Below are 27536 nucleotides of genomic sequence, written 5' to 3'. Positions count from 1 at the left end.
ATTTTGTAGATTTTAAATTCAACCTTTATCTTGCCATGAAAAGCTTGAGATTCAAAAAAATGTCTCGGTTAATCGTTGAAGTCCCCCCCCCCCCCACCGAAAAAGAGCTGGACTGAAAGTTCCTCAACAAATGTGATATGGACATTGTGGTGACATTGTTGATGGGCGGCTGTGGCTCAGTTGATAAGAGTCTGTCGTCTCAAACAAAAGGTTGGGAGTTTGATCCCCAGCTCCTGTAGCCAGAATTGGCAAGACATTTAACCCCACGTTGCTCTGAATGGAATGAGTTCCTTCTGATGGTCACTTTACATAGAAGCCTCTGCCATCAGTGTGTGAATTGGTAGGCGTGACCTGCGGTGTAAAAGCGCTTTTCAAGCTCAAGTCCATTTACCGTTTGATGTTCAAAGTTACAATTATTGACAAAAGGATAAGATGTAGAAAAACACAAATGCAAATCCTTTTATTTCAGTAAACAGTCTTTCAACCCTAATCTGCATGAATGGAAACTGATAGGAGGATTTGATGTTCTGTATTTTGCAGCACTAAAGGTCTGATTCCCTTTTAAAGTAGATTGTTTCCCAGCTGTCATTAGCACTCCACAGAACGCGCTGCATGTGTCAGTATGAATGAATGCACATCAAAGCAAAGCTGCTGCAGAAAGAGAAAAAAACCAAAAAAAAAACGTGAGCATCCTTCATTTAAAAACTAGTTTATTTACATCCTGACTGTGACACAGGGTCCTCAACCAATCACAGAGCTGAACAGGTCCAACTTCATCTAATGCACCTTTAACATGTATCTGGAATGTTTTCTTTCAGGATCAATAACTTATGTAAAATATTCTTCACAGCAAAAAGGGTAGAATAACATATTAAAATACTGTACAGAGTTTTGCACACAAAGTAAGCACTTTGAACATCAAGGGTTTTTGTTCCCATTAACAGAGTTAATCGATCAACACAGCGGCAGCAGTGGTTTAAATAGCACAGGAGGTTTAGAGAAATACAAAAATATAGAATACTGTACGAGAGGCAATAATAGTTAGGTGAGATGGAGAAGACAACAAGGTGAGTGGATCAAGAGCGGGATTCAAGGACACAAATGCTCAATGAAAGAGGCATGAAGGGGCTGCAATGGTCAAAGAGATTTACCGTTTAAAGACCTTAAGCAACCAGGGATCTTGCTGTTCTTGTATTAAATGATCTAAATGTTTTTATATATTTTGAGTAAACCCTATCCTACTCCTGACTTTGAATCCTCACTTGATATTGGTAGATCTTCACTAACATGTGGAGGTGGCAGCTTTTCAAAAGTTTTCAAAAGGCTTTTTTTTTACATGTTTTTCCTCTGTTTAAGGAGAAGTGGTACAAGAAGAGGTTAATAGACCTAAATATTATTTACAGTGTAATACAGTACAAACTGAGCCTTGGCTTTAAACTACATTCATCCCTCCAGTGTCTTTTATCAGCTCTGACTTCTGCAGCTCTGTGCAACAGGTGGGTTCTCCACCTCCATTCAGACCACTTTTAGGTTCATCCACTCTTCTGTTTGTCCCTCCTAATGACAAAAAAAAATACTTGCTTAAGCTACTTCAGAGTGTCGGGAAAGCATTAAAGAAGTTTAATGAAAGGAAAAGAGGTTTGTCACAGCAGCTATGATGGCAGTTTGGTCCGTGATAATGTGTCGGGGTGTTTGCTACATAGAGGGGGCTGGAGAACTCGTCGTGTTGGGTTTGTCATCCTGTCCTCGACGTGAGCGCACTCTTCTCACTCCCATACCCTCCTTGGTTAGGTTTCCTGTCAAAGCAGCATCGTGGACCTGCTTCATGTTCTCCTGCACCTCGGCTTTGGCATGCTTCAGCAGATCGGCCTGACCCTGACGGGGCGAATATCCAGAGGGGGTAAGGGAGTACACAGAGAAAAAGTGAAAGAGAGCAAAAGTATGAGCAGTTAGCCTGAGGCTAAACATGCTCTCTAACTGTCTACCCTTAAGGCTGTTTGAGACTGTGTGTGTGTATGAGTGTGCGTTCCTGCTGACCTTAAGGATGGTGATGTTCCAGCTGAAACTCTCCAGAGCTCTGCTGATCTTACGACCTTTCAGCCCCTCCTTCGCCGCCAGACTCTGCAGCTTCTCATGAAACTCCATGGCTAGAGAAGTACCGTAAATACACACAAACATACAAACAAACACATACTGTATCAGCATTGAGGGTAAACTGGCTTATTGTTCAAGTTGTGAACACAGATCAAAGCTTTGATGCAAACTTCGATGGGTTGTCACTTTTTACCACCATTCTTTCCAACACTAAGCTTTCCAATGGATCCCATTTTAAAAGCAAAATGTAAAATTAATGTGTAAAATGAAGCCAGGATACGCCCACATACTACTGTTCCCAGCCACTTGACATCGAAACATAAAGACAGTTAATCTGAGTTTTGCTTTTTTTCTCAGTTAGAAACAGCTCCATTAAGGTAATTTCTCTGCAAAACTTCAACATCATTTGTTATTAAACAGGTTTTAAATTAAGCGTAATTAAGATTGTTGCTGCTTTGAGTGACAGCTAGCTGCCACTAGCTGACCGCCCGGTTTGATGTCAGCTCATTCCGGTCACTAACCTTGATCTCTTAGGGATCAACCATCTCGTCCAAATATTACGGCATCATTTTGTTGTGTCCTCCTTTACAAAAGGATCTAGGCAGCTTAGGGGGATCATTAATTCCACCTTCTAATTATTCAAATCAAAGTGTTCCTACTTATCACATAGCTCTTGCTTATGATGAAATTGTGCATACATTTGCATGTTTTCTGAAAATAAGATCTGCCTTCAGTTTGGTTGGTAACCTCTTTTAGCATGTTAGCATTCAGTAGAACCTTTCAGTGTTTTTATGGCAGATCGTATACATTATGACAATCAGATATTACTGCAATGTTGAGTGTCAGATTTTCTCATTTCAAATTAACGACCGTCATCACTGAACATGTAATTTTTTAAAGTCAGCACAACCGCACTGATGCTGTAATTAACGGGGGACAAAGGGATGCTTTTGAGTCTGTGGACTCATCAGTTATGTGCACACTGCTCTCTTTTAGGATTTAAAGCAAACACACATCACCACCACCAACACCACCACACACTATACAACAGTGAAAAACATCAGAAAAATCAGAACTTGTACCACAGAAACGTGCATTCAAATCAGCTTTACTCACTCGGTACTCTTTGATTGCACTTTGGATGTTGAATGTGAAATGAGTGTGTGTGTGTGTGTGTGTGTGTGTGTGTGGTTTGTTTTTGTGCTGTTCTGTCGTTCATGAAACTGTACATGCACTGATGCGTTTACACAACTGCAGATCCTAACAGATAAATACAGTTATTTCAAAGTTGAAGACGTTTGACCAGCCATCTGTTACCATTAAGTCCCCTTATCCCCCTCACAAGCTTATTTCACAATGTTTGGCCATTGATGCTTTGAAGAGTTTGCATCATCCACCTGCAGACGTTACTCCACCACAGCCAGACTCTAGGCTCTTGGGAATTCTGCCCTATCTCCTATCATCATCGAAGCCTACGCTTAATGAAACTGCTTCACATCAAGGGGCTCTTATCACCAGAGTCTTTCTACGTTTCCGCCCACACTAAATGTTGTTATCTACTTCTAATTAATCCCTCCTTATTGAAATTCAGACTGGAGTCACTCTGAGGCAGCAAGTCTTCTAACTTTGCCATTTTGACCAAACTTTAAGCATCGAAAAAAGAAACAAAAAGTAAGTATTAAAAAATACTTGCAGTGGATGAAACATTCGAACAACACATGGCGGTAGATGTATAAAGAGAAAGAAAAAAAGAGACACCGTTGTTGAAGTGAGGCTGTCAGCCACTTCAAGTGTGCACTGTGTTGTGTTGTTGTGTGTTGTTGTGTTTCTGCCTTCCTCTGACCACCCCAGGCCACTGTCCTACTGTTACCATGGAAACCCGGAAGTGGGTTAACATGGGGCACACATTGCTGCGAGCCATCAACAAGAGCCCAGACGTTAGCCATGCCAAGCTGTGGACCACACACACACACACACACACACACACACACACACACACACACACACAGAAACACACAAGCAGAGAGTAAACAGACTGAATTTGAGAATAATCAAAATATTCTTTAAACATAAACCTTATCTGTCACTACAAACACTGACACACACCTGCACACACATATGCTGTCACTGCTCCACATTCACACACACACCTACAGAAGTTGCCTGTATAATAACCTTTAGCAAACGGTTGCTAGGCAACTCGAAGCCTACGTGCCAGTTTAGTTTGTGTGTGTGAGTCTATTTCCCTGTGAAACCAAGCGAAGCCAGTGGAGAGAACATTATTTCCGAGTCAATCCTGGGACAGTGTGTGCACACACAGAAACAGGGTCCCGACCCACGGGCCAAAATAACCTTGAGGGGGGGGGGCTGCCACGTGACACAGCAGGAAGCGCGCAACCTTCTCTTCCTGTCCTCTATCTGAACTCTGAGCAGGCATAATGGGAACACACAAATAGCTGTGTAATGGGCATATAGTAGTATTTTTTGAAGTGTAAAATCCATACATAGAAATGTATCGAAGGCTTAAAGGCCATTTGATGTTCTTGGCTTCAATGCTCCATTGTGTAAAGTCTGCTAGTCTATAAACTCCACTACAGCAAAAAGTTTCTTTATTCTTATAAATAACAAGAACAATTATTCAATAAATAACAATCTAACTCATCAAAACTACTCAGTGACTCCCTATGCTTCCACTGTGTTTCTCTCTCATCAACATCCTCTTATTAATTGCCATCCTGACAGTGAGATTGAAATAATTTCAAAATGTTGGAACCATAGCAAAGCTTTTCACAACGGCGGTTGTCACAGGGCGGTGGGCTTAAATACTCTTGTACTTTCATACTGCTGTGTTGCATGTTGTCAGTGTTTTAAAAAAAAAGAGAATGTGACAAATTGTTTTTTTAATTAAATGCTGCAGATGCATCAGCAGTTGAAGGAACAGCAAGAATTTTGAGGGACATATTTTAGTGTAGAACAACATATTTGACAACCTGTAAGCAAATTATATAAATCATACAGCGCAATTTAAAAATGGACTTAATGGTCACTGCAAAGGGAAGTGAATGTGCTGCGAGACAATCTAGACACTGTTATTGCGAGTGAGAAGCGCTCTGAAACTGAGGTCGGGGCTGCTGCTAGTGCAAGAACATCTGCAAATGGACACAGGCCCATTTGCTACTTCTTAGTTAGCAAATGCTAATGTACGTTAAAAAGTGGTTAACCCTCGTGAGGGTTAACACCTAACGTTGCCGCAGTAATGGAGCTCCACCTTTGTTACCCAGGGTGTACACTGTGACATCACTGGAGGGCGTGGTTAATGATATGAAACTTTAAACCAGAGATGGGAGCATCTCACGTATTTTCAGCCTTCAGTTGAGTTATTTTTGCTACACTTTTCATTTAAATACACTATTTACAGTAGAATGTGTTGTGTTCCATGACGCTTTAAAACCTTCATCACCTCCAAATACTGAAGTTCATGTCTCTCTCTCTTTTCTCTCTCTTCTCCGCTGGCGTTCTTGTCGTCCTCTCAGCCCCGCCTCCAGCTATCTATCGCTGCCATTCATCTTCCCACGGCTTTCTTCTTACTGCGCTTCATCTCTCTTCTCTGATGTTCCAGACATCCATCTCTGCCACTAGCCTTCCCACGGCTCCCTCTCAGTGACCTGCTTATGGCTGCCCACCCCCTCCTCCAAGCCTGAGAGGAAGACCTCCGCTCTGGGATCACCTGATCGCCATCTTTAGTTTGTACGCACAGGAAGAGCTTTGTTCAGGAGATCAGGCCTCAGGCTCTGCGGCAGCTTTTAGTCAGATGAACGTGCTGGCATCGGGCCCGCAACACAGGCCTGAACCATCACATTTTCACTTTGTTTACTTATTTACTGCATGTGATCAAATGTCAAATAGAAGATAAACGATAGACAATGATGTGGTTACACAGCATCTCAGCAGCAGTTGGCTTTAAGTGCAAAACTGAGCTACACAACAGATGAATATGTAGCCCATTATTTAATCAACAAGAACAGCTCCAGAAACCTAAAACAAAGTTCAGTAAAGGTTGGAATGGGTTGTCTGGAAGGAGGAGGAGCCGTTGTAAACAATACTATTCTCCATCAAAAACTCCCTGAGTGATCTTCCATCTCTTGAAATATCACCTCCCTTCAGGTTCATTTGAATTTCTTCATTTCTTCGTAACTATTCACGCTGAAAAGCTCTTGAGTGGGTCTGAATTTCAACCCACAAACTCTCATAAAACCCATAAATGCTTCAATAAATCTCTCAAGAGGCATTTTCTAAATACACATGACGTGTGGAACGGCAGCTTTTTAAAATCCAGCACCTGGAGATTCATGTAAAAAAAAAAATGAATGTGTTTATTTTTTGCACCTCAAAGTGTCAATCAAACTCTCTCCAGGGTGACAGCTGAAAACTGAATCATGAGGGGGAGGGGCATGTGGGTAAAGTGTGTGTGTCGGTGTGTGTGTGTATATTTATTGCCTCTGCGACTAATGTCAGAAGACCCTTGGGGCTCTGCCATGCAAACAAACCTCTGCCAAAGATCACAAAAATAATATCAGCTGGTCAGACGTGATGCCCCTTTGCAAAAGGGTGATGGATGGCAGGAGCTGTGCCAATTTTAAAATCAGCCCATCCAAAACATACAGATGAACTGAGCCAGACAAACACCCAGACAACCTTCTATGAGGCATAAGATGTCAGCAGAGGACGAGACAGATTAAAATATGGTGGTTGGTTTAAGGACAGGAGTTGAAAGACAGAGCATGAGAGGAGACACAAACCATCAGTGGAAAGGAGAGATGATACAAGAAGTCTAGAGGAAGAGAGAGCAAAAATGAGAGAGGAAAAGAAAGGCAATACAATATAAGAAAAAGAGTCGAGTGAATGAGTGGTTGAAGTATTGACAGAGGATAGAAATAAAACAAAACAGGAGGAGTTAAAGGAAAGGACAAAAAAGGAAGAAAATGAAAAAATGCAGTTAAGTTAATGACAAAAGCTGCTCTTTTAAAGAGACTGTGTGGGAGTCTTATCATGAGTGGACAAGGGACTTAAGTACAGCCTGCATTCTACACTCTAAATATCAGCTTTGCTCATACACACTGACACACAAACCTACACACCCATCGTCTGCACATGCAGGATCCTGTCGAAGATTCCATCAGAGAGCTCGATTACTGCTCTGCTCGCCTGGACCATCTGCAGAGAGGGAGACATCTATTAGACTTAAACACACACACATGCACAGTTGAGGATCATCATTAACTGTAAACTCATTTTGCAACCTTAGTAAGGTGCATAAATCACATTTCAGACATTGTATAGTTAGAATAAAGGGTGGGAGCAGACTGGTGTAAATCACAGGGGAGGTTATTTACTATTAAATAAAACCATGTTGTGATGTTTTGCATATGGTGGCGGTCGTTCAAATTATGATAATGGCCAATTGAGTTCAGACTTTCAGCAGCAAAACCACAATATGCACAGTCGACACGAAGGCTTGTGACCAGCGGCAGGCACCTCCAGGGACTAATGTAACAGCTCCTTTAAAGTAACACATAACACAGACACACAGATGCACATGCAAACACACACACACACAACGCACCCACAGAAATGACATGAGCAGCTTCTGCCTGATTAATTCTGCTCCTCCTCTCACAACAAACCCTGCTGGGACGTGACCCCTCTATGGGAAAAAAAAAATGATGTCTGACAAATAAGGGATTAACTAAAGTACACCACTTTGACCAGATCCAATTCTACAACACACAGGCACACACAAAGATAAAACACACACTCATTCCCATTTCCTGTCACTATTTTTTTTTTGCCTATCCCTTCATGCATCAGGATTGAGGTGTGGAACCCATTTAGCAGAACAATATTCAAATCTATGCTAATAGTATTCAGCACAAGGGTGAGCCTTTTTCAACCCTGACACACTTGGCTGGAAACCGAAGTGTTCACACACACACACACACACACACACACATCTGCATGCTTTCACTTGCACACTAATGCACAAAAAGACAGACATGGGGCTTGTGTGGTTGCATAGCATTGACAAGCAACCGTAGTTAAATTAAAGTGTCACAGCTCATACACGTGAGCCTTTATCATAACTTAATAAGACCAGAAACAGATCAATTTATCTCAGCCGCAGCCAGCTTCTGTTGCTCTCCTTCACTCACAAAGCACATATACTGCTCACTGGACGGTATTTCTAAATTGGCAATTCATACTGTCTGTCCATCATCCCATGGAAGAGACTCCTGAGAAATATGACACATGAAGAAGTGCACTTTGAGCAAACATCAATTTTAAAAGTATTGCAGCCAGCAGCCAGACAGATGGCAGAAACAGAAGATGTAATGTTGTTTTCTGCCAGGAGGCTAGGCTTCACTTTAACTAAATCCTGTTACTGACCTTAAACTGGCTTTGTTTGTTTTCATTGTATCTAATATGCTAGCTGGATGACCAGCTAGACAGGCGTGTTTCAGCATCTATGGTATTGATTCAACTCCACCTTTTGGCCTGCTTCTAGCTTAGTTGTAAATTAGTTGGAGTCAGCATTTCCAATATTGTGACCGCCATTCTTGGGCTTCATAATCCCGCTTCAAAAACTAATAAGTGATGTCACTGAGACTACGTCCATGTTTTATACAGTCTATGAGTTGTATTATCGCCTTACTATTAATGCATTTCAGAGATGTAAAATTAAGTAAACCAGGGGCGCCGGTAGCCTAGTGGTTAGTGCTCGCGCCCCATGTACAAAGGATGAAGTCCTCGAGAGCGGGTGGACCCTTTCTCACCATTTCATAGGTTGAAACAACCCGGCGGAGGACATCAGGTAGGGGCCCTTGGGGTTCCAGACTTGGGTATTGGTCCCTAAGGTCAAACAGAAGTAACGGTGCCCCGTCTGGTCCTGACACCCTGGAGCCCAAAGCAAGTACGCACTGCATGAGGTTGGCCACTGCTGACACCCCACACAGCTCCCTGAACACTGCGACTGAGTGCTGTTCGAAAGACAAAAGACAAAAATGACATTTTTAAATCAACTCAAAATCTATGACGTCTCTTCCCCATCCCGTCTCCCTCTTGATTTTCCATCACTCTCTCTCTCTCTCCCTTACAAACAAAACACAGCGTATCAAAAGCTGCCACTGTGACACAGCTACAGGTATTTATCTTTTCCTTCATCCATTGATTTGCTCTCCTGCTGTTCTCTCCAGCAGCTTCAATAAAGAAATGAAGACTGCAGCCCTCACCACACTGACTGAACATGTAATTATTGTTTAATGGTCTCGGGCTGACAAAAGCACAAAGAGAGCAAATTGCTACCAAGGTTGGATAAGCTTAGAAAAAAAAATTCATAAAATTCATTACTAGTGGCTTCTGTCTTCTCTTTTACAGTTGTATACACAATAATTGTTACATTTTGAAAATGGTGAAGAGAAATTTAGATATCTAAGATGATCCCCATTCATGTATTATGAACAAAACTAAGTAAATTATTTCACGGTGCAACAAAAATGATTGGACAGGACTGAGTGTAATACAAACAAGATCAATTATCAACTCTCTGGTTTCTGTTAAAAGTCCTGACAAGTTGAATATTTGTTGTCACTCTTCACCTGCATGTTTTCCTTCAGGTCCGTGGCTTCTCTGAGCAGAGGAGTAGCCATCTTGAAAACGTCATCGACAGCGCGTACCCCCAAGTCCCTCAGTGCTGGGTAGTTCCTCCCCTTGCGAGCCTTCCGCACTGACAGACCCCTTTTGTGAGGCTTTCCCCCTCCTCTTCTATTAGTGAGGGCCACATGAACAAACAGTTTGGCGTGGGTAAGATCCTCCCCTGTCAGAGACTGGAGTGGCACATGTCTGTATCCTGGCTGAAGACATTCCAAAGGGATGGTGAACTGACCTGTGATAGAAGGGAGATTACATTTTAACTTCTAGCCAGAAAAATGTAACAGGCTAATCCACTTGTAAACATCTTCAACTATAAAAATATGCATTTGATTTGATTTACCCTTCTGACCCCTGACACCAACCTATGAACTCGTCCCCAATAAAGTCGTCATCCAGCACCACAAAGCGAACCAAGGCGAGCTCCGGCAGGTTGATCTGGAACTCGAAGCTCTCATCGAAGATCGGGTTGTCTCCGTTCTGGATCACCGTCCTGGTGCGGCGCTCTGTGCAGTCAGCTGGGATGCCATGGATCTCAACGTACACGTAGGGGTCCACCACGTCGCCTTTGGTCCCAGAACCCCTTGGCTTTGGCAGGTTTTGGCCACTTATTACCTGAAGTAAGGATTAAAATAAAATCTATAATTCTTTAACTCGAATTTTTAAGAAAATAAATATGAGCTTAGATAATTATCCCAGTTTAAAAAATAAACTCTATCCCAATGTTAGTTGTGTCATTTAACTTCTATCAGTAACGGTGATAAGCTGCCCATCCAAGTACATGAACCACCAGATGTTGACACAATCAGCACTGGCCCTCTACACTTCCCATTGCTGGCTAGCTGACTAGTCTTGTTGTTTAAAATATTGATCAATAACAGTGACTTTCTGTCAACCTGATGCAATATGTTTGACTATGACTCTTGTTAGCATATCGTTAGCTTTATCCCATGAGCTGGGCAGACTTGAAAAATGTTCTCTAACCAAGTTTTTCAACATCTGTTCTTTTCCATTGCATAAGGACATTAATGAACAGTTTTCATCAGGTATTAATCAAACCCCTGAGGGGTTAGCAGAGGAACTGAGGGAATTTACCACATTGCATGATGTTGTCAATGCCCAAGTAAGGCAACAAGTTAGAACCAGTTCTAATAAATTTGAATTATTCCTCAAGTTTCTGAAGAAATAAAGCTTGTGCTCATTGGCAACATTTCCCATGGTCAACAGATTATCTACAAACCTTGACATGAAGCAGCTGCGGAGCCACACCAGGCACCGTGTCTCTGGTGTCGGCACTGAAATACGACACCTCCTGCCGCATGATGGCAGGCCGCAGAACGTAACCACATCTCCCGTTCTGTCTGAACCAGGCTGTGTTCAGGTCCATCATCAGCCCTGCTGTCTGGAAATTCATAGACACAATCTGACAACCGCACTTCCACAGGTCCTGAGGATTCATGTTGCTCGAATCAATACGCATGGGGCTGGGGTGTACCCGGGACAGGAAGTGCTTGTTGTGATTGACAAAGTCACCAGGGCTCTCGCCAGCGAGACGCACAGCCAGAGCCTCATGAAAGGAACACAACTCCCATGGTTTTTGGCTTTGGGATGAGGTTCGAAAGTCAATGAAGCTGATTGAGCGGCAAAGAGTAACTAGATCAGAGAGCTCCTTTAACAGTTGGAAACGTTTTGGAGGAAGAGGAAGAGGATTAGACTGAGAGTCCGGTGTTAAAGGGACATTCTTCTGCGCCGCATCCTTCTCATTACCTCCTGACGCTGCCCCTGCACAGTTAGCTGCTTTCATCCTTTGACACATCTCTGCCCCTTCATCCTCTTCACTTACCTCTCCGTCTTGCCCATCAGGACCTGGCCCCAGCTTTTTACCCTTAAGTATAATTCGATGCCTCAAGTCATGTGGCGATGGCAGGTATGACGCCCCTTTGTCTGGAGGATCTATGTATAACTTCTCCCCAAATATCCTCATGAAATGTTGCCACATCACCCTCTGTTGTTGAAGCGAACAGTGGTTCTCAATACATACAATTAACGGATAGTCCGAGGACACAAACGCAAACTTTCCAATTGCTTCTAACACACAACGCAGGACAAGAGGTGGAGAGAGCGTGTGGCCGGTACACACAACAGGTTCCTCATCAGGGCCGTCCCAAACATCCACCTCCACACATCGGCAACCCATCCTGAGGGCACGGATGTAGCCAGAGATGTCGGATGGACCTCGAAACTGGTCCTCAATGAGGTAGGTGTTGTGGGAGGAGTTGATGTAGTAGTGGGATAAAGGCTGGGTCATGTCTTGGCACACCGTGTCGTGCTCCCCGTCAATGAGTTGGCACTCTGCAGAAGTGAGGTAGCTGGTGAAGCCGTCTAGAGACAGGTATCCCTGCTGCCGGCCCTCCTCTGATGGCTCATGGGACTGGATGAGCTTCAAGCTGGTCTCCTCACTCACCTGAAGGACAAAGTGAGAAAGGAGATCTATGAAGGACAAACTGGACACAAGTCTAACAACATAACAGAAAGGCTGGGGTTGACTTGGAGATGTACACTTGTTTTCACTGGTATCATCTGCTCTGGGAAGTTTTATTTGCCCAATATGGATTTGATGCCGACATGTTTCAAAAAAGCTGGGACGCAAGAAAAGACTTGAAAGTTGTGAAATGCTTTACGAAGAGACTTTGATTATCAGACCCCTCTCCTTTGGAATCATGTACAAGTTTAAATCCAGGGTAAAGACACCTTCTTCTAGGAGTGCACTTGAAATGTTTATATTTTATAAGCTTATAGTAAGGGCTGGCTCAAGCTTATTTTGGACTTGTTGCTATAGGCTTTCACTCCAAGCCGTTTGATACACCAAGCCTGGAATTGCTCCGGCTTTGCATGTTGTTGTTAATTGTTGTTGCTGCTGCGGACATGGTTGGCACCCACTACTACAATTATTATTGTAAGTCATACTAATTGTATCATTAACAATATGTTTTTGCTGATATACGCCATATTTCTATTATTATAGGCATTGCTGCTTAGTCTCTATTATATTTTGTACATATTGTTGCTGTCTGTATGTCTCCCTGTCATTCCCCCTACCTTTCTGTCTCTTTTTCTATCCTGATAACTCAGCCAAGCTGACACGTCAGATGGCTTTTCATCAATGAATCTAGCTCTGCAAAATAGTGATTAATAAGTGAAAATGGACTGATTTTTTGCTGTTTTTATGCGTTCTTCATTTGTGTTACCCACTTGAGCCATGCCCTGCTCAGCCTCGAGGAACCTCATTAGGTCTTTGGTGTCCAGGAACTCCTTGTTCCTGGAGAACTGCACCAACAGAAAGTAGATCTCCGGACGTGTGCAGAAGTCATGGAAGACCTCAATGAACTCCTGCTTGGTGACGCTTTCATTTTTTCCCATCAGTCTTTTGGTTTCAACATGTTCTTTAACTTCAGATCCATTATCAATGGTGAGCCCACACATTTTCTCTCGAAGTCTTTGAAGTTCTTTGAACCTGTTCTCCACTTTGCTGCTGCTCACTCCAGGGTTTACAGTCAGTATCAACTTAACGGCTGACTGCAAGTGGATCCCTTCCTCCATGTCGTCCTGTCTGTCCGAATCAGCAGCAGAGGAGAACAACTGTTCCAGCCACACAAGACGAAGACTGTCCTGACTGCTGGCGAGCATGTCGAGGGCATGCTTCCCGTACTGCATCAGATACCTGAAGGAAGATGAGGGAAGAGGAGACAAGGTGGATGTGACAGGACTGATACTTTCCTTACAAGACTACATCCCAAAAATGTCCATGTCTTGCATTTCAATGACATTTTAATCAAATAAATAACTGGGAAAAGTCAAATCAAATTCACTGTCATAACCCTTCACTTCAAGCTAAATCTCAAAGTGCTTCACAAAGAAATCAGCCTGCGACAGTTTCACTATTACCCAAAACAATCAATACAATGAAAAAGCAAAGCATATGCCATTAGATATGATGAGTGACACACATTCAAAGGCCTGAGTTCAAACACAAATTAAATATTTTTGTTATTTTCTCATCTTCAGTCAACTTTCTAACCATCTCAGTCAGAAAAATAATATGAATGCTCACACAGCAGAAGACAGCCAGCACAACACGCACTTTCGCAACAGCACCTTGAAAAAACAGTTGAGGTGAATAAACCTCGCAGAGTCTTCTTTCTGAAGCAAAATTGGAAGTCCCGATATTACGCTACATTAATATGCTGACTTGACTAACGCCCTTTGTTACACTGCAAAGCAGTTTATCATAACGATGGCTTTATTCTTCTGTGCAAAAAAAGCAGACACCTTTGTCATTCTAAAAGACCCGCCCCTTTCTGCTAAAGATGAATTAAATACAACTCTGATGTCACACAGGAAGGGGCTGTGTTTAACAATCAAATGCATATTCCTTGTGGATTACTTTGAAGAGTGAAGAACATATCTCTACTGTTTAACTCCCTTGCATTTACATAAAATACCTGATGCCTAAATAGCTATCCAGAGTCGTAAAATTCTCTCTCCAAATATTTGAAAACACAATTCTCACAAGCAATAAGAATATATGGTCCCTAGGATTTTTTTTGTCTTTAACATCTAAAGGCTCGAAATCCCTCTCGTTTTCCAGGCAGATTTTTGCTCGGTTTCATGTGCACCGAAAAAAGGTATTATCAGGTTACTATTACCAATTTGATTGACAATCAAAGTGATTAAATTATGACAAATTTAAACTTATGCGCCAACAAAAACAATGCTGATAGCCTGAGCCATAATGTTGTATGTAACAGAGAAGCAGTGTAAAGGCTGAAAACTGACTGTGAGACATTTGATTTCATTGTTCTTTCTTTAGCATACTACTGAAGTGTTTTACTGCTGAGAAAATGTTAAGACACTGGACAATGGAGAGTGTTTCTGATGCACATTTACACCCAGTGTGTAGGGAATGCTCTGCATCTTTGTAGTGTCGTACCTCAGACCAGTGACCCAAATGTTAGCCACTTCAGCAGAGTTTGCCACAAGGTCCAAGCTCTCATACATCTCCCCGTAGATGATGGAGAACGCACAGTCCTCTGAAATCTGATCATAAACCCCACTGGTGCGGAAGGTTTCTGTGTTACGACCAGTCCTTACCTAGAATTTAATATCAGATCGTTAAAACAAATCAACCGTTGTCTTCAACATGCGTCAGGGCTGTAAATATTGCCTTTGCCTCAATAGGAATCAATGAGGTCATTCATAAAGGTCTGATTCAGAACACTCTCACTCTGTGTACCAACCTCCCGTATGGAGTCTAGAGAGATCCGGGCTTTGTCTGACTCTTTCTTGGATGGCTCCCAGCAGAGAGCCTGGAGGCCTGTGTCCAGCAGGTAGTAACGCTGGTAAACACGAGAGTTGGTTCGGATTTTCTTCAGCTCGCTCCCTTCAACCTGAAAACAAAATATGGATCAGGTGTAAATCTTGTGGCTTTCAGCGCAAAGTTCACTCCATTTCATATCTGAAAAAAGCTGTTGAGTGTTTGACAACATGAAAAGCGTGGGATCTCCCAGAAACCCTTGATTCATCCATTGCACAGTGAATATTTCATGTAAAGGCATGTTAAGCTGATGTTTTATGTAACAGGTCACATTGTAGCTAGCCCACCATGGAGTGGATGCAGTCTGCCGCGCTGCTGATCTTCTTCTCTGACAAGCTGCTGCTGAAGGACACGGTCTTCTTCCTGTCCCGACCAGCACGTGACCCATCCTGATGAGGAGGGAGGGAGGGAAGGAAGGATGAAAGGATGATGAAGGAGAAGTAGGGAGGGTTTAGGAAGAAGAAGAAATGGGTTGAGAGAAAAAACAACAGAGACAAAGTCAGTTATCCTTGTGAAGAGTATAATTTCTTAGGCCTGACAACCATTGTTCCCGAGCAGAATGGATCACAAAGGATTATAAGGCATATCAGCTTATATAACCATACATAAACACAGATTATTTGGTCTTCCACATAGTGCCTCCTCCTCCCAATCTGTTATTGTTTTTCCTGAGGATAAAAGCCTTTGCTTGTCCTTGCCCTTCACCATTACACCATTAATCATACCCGACTAGACAGAGGCGGCAGGCTGCAGCATTTTAATTCTGCCCCTCCACGACGACACCGGCAGACCCAATCAGTTTATCTGAGCCCACCATCGCAGCTCATCCATCTGATTTATTGAACGTTCAGATGTCACCCCCACGGAGAGTCGTGTGCTTACAGATAAGTGCATATATATGTGGGTGTAGTTATTCAATTAGGGATACGGTAGAGTCCGGATCAATTCGATTCAAAGAATGAAATGTAGCTAATCTAGAGGAAGATCGACAGGATGACGTAAAAGTAACTGATTCAATCCTAAATCGAGTGATGAAAAGACAAACACCCACACACACACTCAACATATTGCTCTGCTACCAACATAGTGTGTGTATATGCAAAAATGAAACAGACCAGTGTATGTATAAGGGTATTCAGAGAGGGCAGACCCCCGCAGAGGCCATTTCTTTCAGTCTTTTATGAAAAGCAGATCTGCAAGCAAAACAATGATCAATGTCTGGATATATGTTCAAAACTGTCCTAAATAAAACGGTGGTTTCCTCTGCCTTTGCTGTGGTCACCAACCAAGTAAAAAAAAAAAAAGTAGGCCATTAGATTGTCATCTAATGCAGATAAACACTTAAATAAAAGTGTAAGAAACATTGTTTTAGCTGATCTGCTAATTGTTCTTTAAGTCAGAAAATACTGAATAATACCCACTGAAATGTTCTTGTCCAAACAATAGTCTTCTTCAATACAAAGATTCCACTCATTTCTCTGGATGCTTGCTCAAAAAAGATTCAAAGGCTTAATAAATTAAAGCAAATGTGGGGCGCCGATGGCCCCTTAAGGGTTGGGTCGCACCCCATGTTCACAGGCTGTAGTCCTCCTAGTGGGCAGACCAAGTTCAAGCCCAACCTCTGGCTCCTTTCCAGCATGTCATTCCCCACTCTCTCTCTTTACCTGATTCTACTCTATCCACTGTCCTAACACATAAAGGCATAAAAACTTTGGACCAAAATAAAAAAAATATTAGCTTTTTTTGGACCAAAATAAATATAACAACTACAAATATAAAGACTTTGTTCATGGTACTGCTCTACTTTTTTTTAAAGTAACTGTCGATGGTAATATCTGAAGTAGTGAATAAATCATAAAACATAAAGAGTCAAACAGTTATTAAATTCTTTCTGGTCAATGGAAGATCACATCCGGCAGCCTGTTGCTGAAACGTCTGCTCAAATATATGTATATAAAACTCATATCTCCTTTACTATCAGCAACGGGCTGATTGACATTTTAATATTTATAATGAACATCTATGAATAGTGATCAATGTCTGATTAATCTCATCAGCATGTCTCTGATTTCATTCAAATGAGACTTCATATGAACCTCTAGAGCACTTGGGTCTTTCATGAGTAGAAAGGAGGGAACCCTTGATCTGAAAGAAATCTGGGGGATATGAAAGGCAAAAGAAGATAAGAGAAAGACAGAAAGAAAGAGAGGGAGTAAAAAGACCTAAGCCGTGTTTCATCTGAAGAATATGAATGAACATGGGAAAGAGGGGAAGCATAATTCACTAAGGATGAAACCGTTTCCCTCAGAGAGAAGGGAGGGGGCATTACCATCACAAATCCTGGTAGAATGACTCATTAAGGATGGAGAAGTGTTACCAATGGCGACAAGTTTTTTTTAAGCTGGTGAGGAAGGGGGGGGGGGGGGGGGGGGTGCTCTAAAAATACCCCTGGTGCCTTGGGGCATGATAGAGGCAGTAAGACCACCGCTCCCTTTCAAACTTCCTCTTCAAAAGCAAAAGTGAAAGCTCTGACTTCCCCTTAATATGATCGTAGGCAGCAGGTGATCCATTAACATCATAAAGTGCGGACTTGTCTGTGAATTAATTGATATTGTGTTCTCATTAAAAAAAAAAAAAAAAAAGAACCTGTTCTCTTTGGAGTGATTTAGCAAACGCCTCTAAATTTAACTCTTCCTCAAATAGGAGGCGTCAGATGCAACTCCAGCCCAGCAGCAGGGAGCAAAAGTATGAAAATCTAATCGGGTGTCTCACTCTCTCTTTCTAATACATTTTTATTTCTAATAAGCTCATGGGAAATTCCCTCTGACGCAGAGTGAGGTGCACAGCCAATAATTATTGACTTGACTGGCAAACAGCGACCCATGCACCTTTACACAGAAGTGTACACTACTTTCTTTTATCAATCATGCTGTCTCTTGCCTTGCAGTGATGTGACAGAGCTGAATGTTGGAAATCGGATTTAATCAGCCTGCATGTGACATAAGTAGTAATGGCCCCTTTGTGGCTGTGTTAGTAGTAGCACCAATCACTGTACACAGGTTGGAAAGTCCGGATTTAAAACAAAGTCCCTTAAGACACTGATGTGATCTGCTACACAACCAACCTAGAACAAGACAATCAAAGGACAGAAATCAAATTGACCGTATGAAGCTCAAATTTTTAGTTTAGTGTCATCGCTGGTTTCCAACTTGAAAAAGATTTTAGGTTTTTATTTCACCCCTTCTCAATTCATTTGGAACTGAAAAGACAAATGGACAGTGAAAATAAGGAGTGAAGTCAGACTGAATTTAAAGTTAAAGCAACTTATCTAATAACCACTTAATTTTAGTCAGACTAAAACGTACTTTTGCGTTCAAATTACGGTTAGCTAAGACTGGGCTTAAAGCTAACCATTTAGTGGTTACACGATAAAATGTGAAATGTGCAACTCTGATCTTTTCTAATGCTAGCAAGGCAGTCAACTCCAAGCTACGGTCAGCCAACAGCTTACAATAGCACGCAGTCGTACAAATAACAGCAATCTTACTGTGATACTTCATGAGGTCAAACAAAATGTTAATTACTGTGAAGCTGTCAAAGTTATGAAGGTTTGTATGTTGTTGATGAATTCAATATACGACCCGCTAGCCTCGTGTTGGTTTTAACAGTACGCCTCGGATGAGCAATACATTACTGATGAAGTCATTTGAAGTTGAGGAATTGCATTATGTTGCTAACTTCCTACTGAACAGGTAGTATGGCATACTATTTGATTAGTAGGCTGCAATAGTAATTGGTTGCAGATACAGCCATTGTTTCTACAGGAGGCCTGTTCAGTTCAATTCTCTCGTCTCTTACATTCACACACACACACACACACACACACACACACACACACACACACACACACACACACACACACACACACACACACACACACACATACACACACACACACACACACAACCAAACAACTCTGACATAACTGTCGACTGGCAAGAAAAAAATAGAAGGCAAAAATAAATAAAAACATGAATAAAATACAAAAGGTAAATTTAAGGCACATGCTGTCAAGCTGAGATTAAAGTACACACACACGCCTGACGCACGCACGCACATACACACACACACACACACACACGCACACTAACACACACCCCAAAATGAAACAATGAGTTCAGCCTCTATTGTCTGATAAACCCTGACTTCCATTTCACTTAATCTTTGTTTCACTGAACTGTATGTTTCCTTCAGAAAGGCCCTATTTTCTTTTTCTGATAGAGAGCAAGCTGAGTCTCCAAAACAACCACTGTGCCTCAAAACAGGAAGCTGCCCATCAGCCCGTCACAGAGAACTTCCCGTGGCTCCGCTGAGAGCGACTAAAGTGACAACACAGGCGAACAAAGAAGCATATTCACATGTGAAAATGATAGTGTAACACCTAAAGTTGTGATCGAATACACCCTTGCTGTAATTAACAGTATTTCATCATCAGAGCGCATCTTTCAAATGTCTGTAAATCGCATTACTTATTCTTTGAGGCAGCATAGAGAAGCTTTATCAAACATTCAATTCATGTGCATGATAGAATCTTTAGCCTTTTTCTAGGCCAAAGATTCGCTGTGAGTAGTTTGTTTGCCATTTGAAAAAAAAAATCACCTTTTTTTTTGTCAGAAAACTTTGCTCCATATGTCCTGCACAAGATCAGCAAAGAGATAACTAGAAACAACACTTATTCCATAGGGGGCGCCAACATCTGCACAACCCAAATGTTCCTCACCAGAGCCCTAAGCCTGGTTTAGACTTCTCTGACATATCTACACGTTAGCTAGCTACACCATTAGATGCTTACGCCATCCTGAGTACTACATACTTTGTGTGTTGGCATGTCTGTGTAGCTCTCCAATACTCCGCCTACAAACGCTAATTGGCAATGCAATTTTTATGCCTGTGACATGCCACATTCTCAGTTTGTTTGTGTACATAAAACCATGGCAACTGGAGCTGATACATATTGAGCAGCAGTTTATTACACTTGCTAGTAGTTTTCTTCCTTATGCAGAAGGTTGAAAACGGCGGTGATGCTGTAAATGTTGTCAATGCGGTAAATACGATGCTAACCAGCGGCCCAATCACAGGGCTTGTGGTCTGCGTTGTTTCGATGTGAAGTTACTGGCTTTAGAAAGAGCACATAGTCTGGATAAGCGAAGGAAAAAAAACATGAAGAGAAAAGAAAAGAATTCAGATTCCCTCTGGCTGATTAATGTACATCTTAATGCACACAGCGGCAGAAACTATGCGCTTGATATTAGCCTCTAGGCACCTACATGGCCTTTATTAGCCAGCGTACATGCAGGATATACATGATGTATGACAGTGTATGTTCTTATACATGCAACACGTCCATCACAGTAATTGCAGAATCTCTGAGTCAGCAGATTGAAGATGTAGGTTGTAAGTGGCCGTTGTCTTTGATGCTCTAATTCAGAGCAATAGAAAATCAGAGAAAGAGAGATGGCTGTTAGGTGAGAGAAAAAGAAGAATAGAGGAGTGTCAATAGGTGGGGAGGCTTTACTGTCTTACAGTGTCCTTGTGTTGATGAATGATGAATGGCAAAGAGACTTCAAGTGTCTGACCCTGGAGCACAACACCATGAGCGTGGGGGGGGTTAAAAGGAGATGTACTTGGAATCTTGATGATGTATAGTGAGCATAAAAGGCATTCAAAAGGTGAGCTATGGACTGTACAAAAAAGATCTGAAACATGTGAGGATAAAAAAACAGCTGAGCTTCTATGGTTCTAACAATACCTGTATTTTTTCTTCTTCTTTGAGCCATTACTTAAGATACACAATGAATCACGGTGCTGGCAGTCACCAGGATGTGTGTGCACGTTTTTATCACATTTAACATGGTAAGTGAATGTGCACGATTCTGATTGGCTTGCATGTGTCGAACAAAAGATGATGAGGTAAAAGTTCCACTTAACCACTTCTTCACTGCTCTCTGAATCACCGCAAAAGGGATAGCCTTTTAAATTGCAGGTAACCATAGCAACAGCACTGATGCTTCCTGCAGTGTACAAGGTAACTATTTCTGATGAGGCGAAGCAAAGTGTCTGTAAATGAGGCCACATACAAACTGAAGTCATGGGTGATTACTTAAGACACCAGCTCTGTTTTCTTCTACACTGTTGACTTACCAAGATGGCCATTAATTGAGCCACTCTTAAGGGCTATCAAATCTAGGAATTAGCTTTTTTCTCTTTTCTTGATAAGTTGTATTCATAGCAAATGTGTTAAACGTTAATTTGATCATGTTCGGATCCAACAGGACATGCTGACATATCTAGAACATTTTGATGGGCATATTTCAGAGTTTTCTGAATCTTTCAAGACTAAAAAAATCCTAATAATTAATTACAAAAAACTTAGTATTTATTTTTTCATTTTCATTTTTTTTAATTTTCATTTTTATGCTCCATCCCTTGCTTAAAACAAAAAAAAGTGTACTAATCAAACGATGTATTTTTCTTTTAGATTGAGGGTTTCACATGCTTGCAACTGCTCTAGACGACAAGACATTGAGGTTAAACAGCACAGAGAAAAAACGATGTGGTCAAGTCATTCTGTCAGAAGCTCAGTGTATGTGAAGAATGTTCAGCAAGAAAATGTGGTGAAAATTCACGGTAAAAGCTCAGGCTGATGATAAACGACTACCCTTGTGGCAAGGAGAGCAGCAGATGCTCTTCCACGCCTCAAACCTCTTAAGCTTCAAATGCACTTGTAGGAAATATGCACAAAAACACAAAATGAAACGAGTAGACGGCGCTTGACTTAAAAAGGTCATCTTGTCAGAGAACTAACCACAAAGTCAGCTGATAAACACCAAAGATGTATTTCCTGAAGATGGGAGTATTACTTGAATCGAGAACAGGTGGTTGTGGCGTTGACTCACAGGACAGAGCAAGGTTTTCACACACCTCGATGGTGCTTTGGTGAAGTTAAATAACTTGCATCTAGTCTGTAACCAATGCACACACACCCTGCCATGCACATGCATGGCAGGGTTTTATATTATAAACGTAGAGTGACTATGTGGAGCAGCTCAATCACCACAGCAGCTCAGTGTAGTATGTCATGACGCTCTATTTCAATCAGTGAGAAGATTTATCTGCTCCCTGTGCCGTGCAGGGCCATGCTCATGTGGCCTAAAAGTGGCTTGAAGCTAGCTAAAGATGTTGATTTGAACCGCAGGAGGTACTCTGTGCTGCTCTGACTCAAACAGCTTTCCTCCACGGCTGCATGCTAACGCCTCCAGCAAATGCTGCTGCCTCAGTAAACCTATACGATTCACTCGTGCAGTGTGGGGGGGAATTTCACTATGACTTATAAGATCTTGAAACAGCTAGCCAGGCTCTCTCTTCACTTCTGTTTTTGTACAGAGCAAAGTTAATAATCTGTTCATTAGTGAGTTTTATAGTTGCTTTCATGCAGATATTGTTACCTTAAGATTGAGCCAGGCTAGTTGTATGTATATTGCTTAAGCTATGATTAATGACCATAACTACTAACTAGGCCTTCAGGATCTTTTACTCGTATTTTTCCAAATGTCCAAATATACCTTGACATTTTTACATAGCTTCATTACAGTCTCCTTTATGAGTCCAGGCATGTTTTGATGTATGAACAGCTTTAAAAAAAAAGGTTTATAGGTTAACAGAAGCTTAGCTCACTCTACAGTTCACTTTTGTTTACATATTAAACATGTAATGTTTTAATAATTGAGCTTAACATTTGCTGGAAGTTTAGTTTCCACACATGTGGAAGAAATATCCTTTTAAAAATGTAATGGATTAAATAAAAGTTGTTGTTTTATAAGTTAATAACAACTAGCTTAGCTCTCTGAACTTTCCTCCAACAGTGCAAAGCCATCCTGAAGCATGTTAGGCATTTCTCAAAATACTGAAACAGGTCTCACATTTGTTAGACAGGTCGAAGCATTACAGTCTCTGTAATGAGTTGAGGCCATTTATGACTGATGAATTCCTTTTCAAACATAATTACATAAGAAATGCCTTGTTAATCTTGGTTATGAAAAGCACACACACACACACACACACACACTCACGCACACGCACTCATAAGCATGCCAGCCACGTATTTCAGAGTTTGTTATAGTGAATGTTGGCATGAGTAATGAGGGAACTGTTAAGCAGATATTTGTTATGCCTAGCTGTGTGTTACTAGAAGGCAGGCCTGTGCAAGTCTGTGTTGGTGTGTCACTACGAGAGAGAGAGAGAGAGAGAGAGAGAGAGAGAGAGAGAGAGAGTGAGAGAGAGTTGCTGATGGTTATCTTCATCAAGATGAACTTGAACAGACCCAAACTGAGAGTGGGCTCCTGATGATTCTGCATCTCCTTCACGCACACCACAGTGAGACAGACTAAGTGGGAGGACAGTGGATGGCATGAAGTACATGCTGATTAAATAAAATTAAGGGTGCACTCATTACCTCGGCTGCGTACAGGAGCACACACACACACACACACACACACACACACACACACACACACACACACACACACACACACACACACACACACACACACACACACACACACACACGCGTGCAAAAACACACACCGACTGGACAAAGATCCCCTGACTCCTGTTAAAACCAGTCTGGAATGTCATGCTTCCTGTTTATCAGCCTACATACCACCCAGACTACTATTGTGTGGATTCCTGAGTTTAGCCACAGGAGGAGTTGGACAAACAGAGAAGAAACACAGTGTTGTGTTGACAGGTGGATTTCACAACTCCTCCATTCTTGGACTGAGCCGCATCCATCTAAGGCCTCAGGTGTTCGCAACTCCAAACACAAACATGTTTGCAGGGAAAGCACAAACATATACACACACTGCTATGCTTGACGGTCCACTGATCACTCACTGAACATTCTTAGCATTAAATGTGCCCACTGAACATCCACAAGTCAAACGCATAATAACCCCACAAATGCATGCTGATTTGTGCTTCACTACACAGGATACACGTACAGGCGATACCCAGGGTGGAGGACGTGTTCTGGAGCTATTAAACGCCACACATCAAACATGGCAGCGGATATCAAGCCGCACGCAGAGCCAGAGCTTATTTAACGCCAATTCTGACCCAGCATGAGACGCCAGAACTCCACTGAAGCAAACAGAGTGTTTTTGAATCCTGGCTGCACCAACAAAACAAACAGAAAAAAGACAAGAGCAGGCCTGTGTGTAGGCAGAGAGGTGAAAAACGGTTGTGTGTTAATGCGTGTGCTGCAGTGAAAGGGAGAGGAAGGTGTCATCACCAACTGCTCATGACTTAATAGCAATATTGCAACATGAACCCTGTGAGGAAATTGGCCAACTGGCTCGCTTCCTGTCTTTCCGAGCAAGAGCCAATCAGACACAGATGAAGCCATGTTCAAATAATCATGTCTTTGCAGGCAGCAGCTCTGGAGACGAGCGGAGACTAGGGATCAAAATAGGTCCTCCCACATGCCTGGAGGCTGAAACTATTGAAGTAAAAAGTCAGGGGACGAGTTATAGGTTAGATGCTAGCTACTGATATGACAGAACTTTAAATGCATTTTGAGTCCAAACACAAACATGAACGGATATCTTTTTCTCCAGGACTCTGTGCAGATGCACTTGACATTTTCTTAAATGTGAGCTGAAAACGAGTGTAGGTAGTGGGGTTAATTGAACAGGGGGCATTCAACTGTGAGCCAAAGAAGGAGTAAATGTAATTTCACACTCTAATCAAAGACCACAGCAGGTGGGTTCACTTATTAGTTCCTCCTCCTCCTCCTCCTCCTCCTCGTTCCAAGCTGATGGAGTAGCAATAAGTGACAATGCCTGCTTAAGTCAGCGGCTGGAGAAAAACGTTGCCAGCACATCCTAATTCTGAATAAAACACATAGTTTGTTTTTAGTGTTTGAGTCCCAAAAGAAATACCTTACAGGGTGTTATATTGTATCTCACCATATTTATTATACAGGATTGTATTGTTTTTTCATGGTATTGTATTGTATCATACTCTATCGTATTATATTGCATCAGATGATATCTTCAATTAAATGGTATCATAACATATTGTATCCAATCGCATCATATTGTATCATATCTTAAGATATTGTATAATAATACATTTTATTGCTTCATATCAAAGTGTAGAATAGTTAATAATTGAAAAGCTTCTTTTTGAGACCCCAATTTGTCAAGGCTTTTGGTCTTAAAGTGTTACAGGCACCATATAAACTCGGCATCACTGTAGCCTGACTGGCATCTTAAAGCATCTATGAGGATTTTTTTTGCTGGTCATGAAAGAGACTGAAACACATACAGGGCTGGGTATCACCCAAGGCCCCACGATACGATATTCAAGATAACTAGATACTAGAGTCAAGATTCGATATCATTGCAATTTTAAACATTTTGCGATATGCTGAGATCTCTTTTTATATTATTGCATATTATGTCCACAAAATGAAACTAAATCAAGAACAGTTTTGTCAAATAGGAAAACTTTCTCAGTCTACTCAATGCAGCCTTCTTTAGTTCTACACAATGGGAGTAAAGCCCACATACTGAACAATGATGAAAGTAAAACCCTGTAAAAGGCTTCATGTACCTCACAATCTGAACTGTTGGTATTTCAGTCTAATCAAACTTGAACATGAATTTTTAACAATGCTACTTTGTTCAAATTGAATTGCCCAACCCCCTTAGCAATTAAAAATGTAAAAAGCATATTTTTATTAATATCATCAAAATTATTAATATAATAAAAATATCGACACTTGCCGGCCACGAGACGATACAATATCGCAAAATATCGAGATACTGTGCTGCATCGATTTGTCCCCCTACCTCGTTTATTAATGCATCGAGCTACAAAAGCAAAAAAAAAGTCAAGCAGAAAGTAGACTGCTAATTTCTTCTATTATTTTAATGCCTGTTACTGCTGCTGCCAGGTAGGTGTTGGACAAGGCCATTAATAACCGCTGCCAAAACACCCTTTATATACATTTCAATTGTCAACATTCATAGTCAGTTATGCTTGATTGTTAAAGACAGCAGCATGAGATGTCTCATCAGAAAGCACTACTTAGGCATGGACAAGACAAGATCAGCAGAGATATAAAAGGGTTAACCAAGGGTCGTCAAAAAGCCACAAGCAAAAGGCTCCTCACAGGAGTTTCCAAAGCACGAAATACGTCTTCTCTGAGTCAATGTATTCAGCACAGTGACTTGTGTGAGATGAGGTGACTGATTGTTCTGCTATTCGACACAGATGGAGAGGAAACTGACAGGAAGCGCAGTCACAGTGTATTAACTGTTTATTTACAGGTTGACAATGTTCAGTAGTGTTTGCTTTACAGAGCTCAGTAACCTAGAGATGTGTTATTGTGACTTTCATGGGCTTTATTGGTTATTCTTGTGGCTCCAGCACAACATTTCTGCAGGGGACTTGCAGTGTTTCGCTGTCATTGCCTTTATCTGACTTAGTAATCGTGTGTTGAATATTTTGCTTGTCGTCTTTGAAGTTGACACATTTTTCTGTGTCAAATGCTTTCTCCTGACATTTTGAAGCACATTAGCTTTGTCTCGGGGAAACGATGGCCTACCTTGATCAGGCTGCTGCGTCGAGGGATTGTCTTGGAAGCTGAATCTGGACCTGCGCTCTCCCACGCCGGGGACTCGCAGCTGGACTCGTTTTGGACCCTCTTCACGGTGTCTGGCACGCTGCAGTTTCCGTTTGACACCGGCTCTCCTCGGTGCGTCTCCAGCCTCGTTCCGGCTCCCCCTGAAGCAGCTTTCCAGCCAGCAACCGGTGGACCGACGGTGCTCTTGTTCTCCCCAAACTCTGCCATGGCAACACTTCTTGTGGATTCCTTAGTTTCCTTGAAAGCAGCGAGGATAAAAACGCACCGGTGATGCACGCGGACACAGGCGTGCCATCGTGTGAAGTGAACGAAACGTGAACGTGCGCCAAGAGCAGAGGAAACTTCTCTCTCTCTCTCTCTCTCTCTCTCTCTCTCTATTTCGCGCGCTCCCTCGCACTCTCGTAGTGTCCTCCTCCCTCACACACACCGACACTCACAACACACACACACACACACACACACACACACACACACACACACACACACACACACACACACACACACCGAGGAAGGATGGCAGCAGGGGTGACAGCTGAGCAACAGCAGCGACCGCCACACCTTCCAGACATCCGCCGCCAATACTTATTACATTCTCGCGACGGCTGAATGGATGTGCGCGTGGGTTGAGGAAATGTAGAGGCTCTATCTGCTCCC

General features: G+C 42.0%; 1 protein-coding gene across 1 annotated transcript; it reads right to left on the bottom strand.

Annotated features, from left to right (window-relative positions):
* Nucleotides 1-693: 693 nt before the first annotated feature.
* Nucleotides 694-27536, bottom strand: LOC109994621 (inactive phospholipase C-like protein 2). Its single transcript, XM_020648048.3, has 12 exons — nt 26844-27536; nt 15460-15561; nt 15096-15245; nt 14789-14949; nt 13051-13519; nt 11039-12262; nt 10164-10413; nt 9747-10033; nt 8925-9128; nt 7233-7308; nt 2038-2147; nt 694-1875 (listed from the first exon to the last, which is right to left on the bottom strand). The coding sequence occupies exons 1-12, from the start codon at nt 27087-27089 to the stop codon at nt 1696-1698; spliced, it is 3459 nt and encodes a 1152-aa protein (XP_020503704.2). The 5' UTR covers nt 27090-27536; the 3' UTR covers nt 694-1695.

The sequence above is a fragment of the Labrus bergylta genome, chromosome 19, assembly GCF_963930695.1.
Source record: "Labrus bergylta chromosome 19, fLabBer1.1, whole genome shotgun sequence".
NCBI lineage: Eukaryota > Metazoa > Chordata > Actinopteri > Labriformes > Labridae > Labrus > Labrus bergylta.
This window is presented reverse-complemented; position numbering and strand designations above follow the sequence as displayed.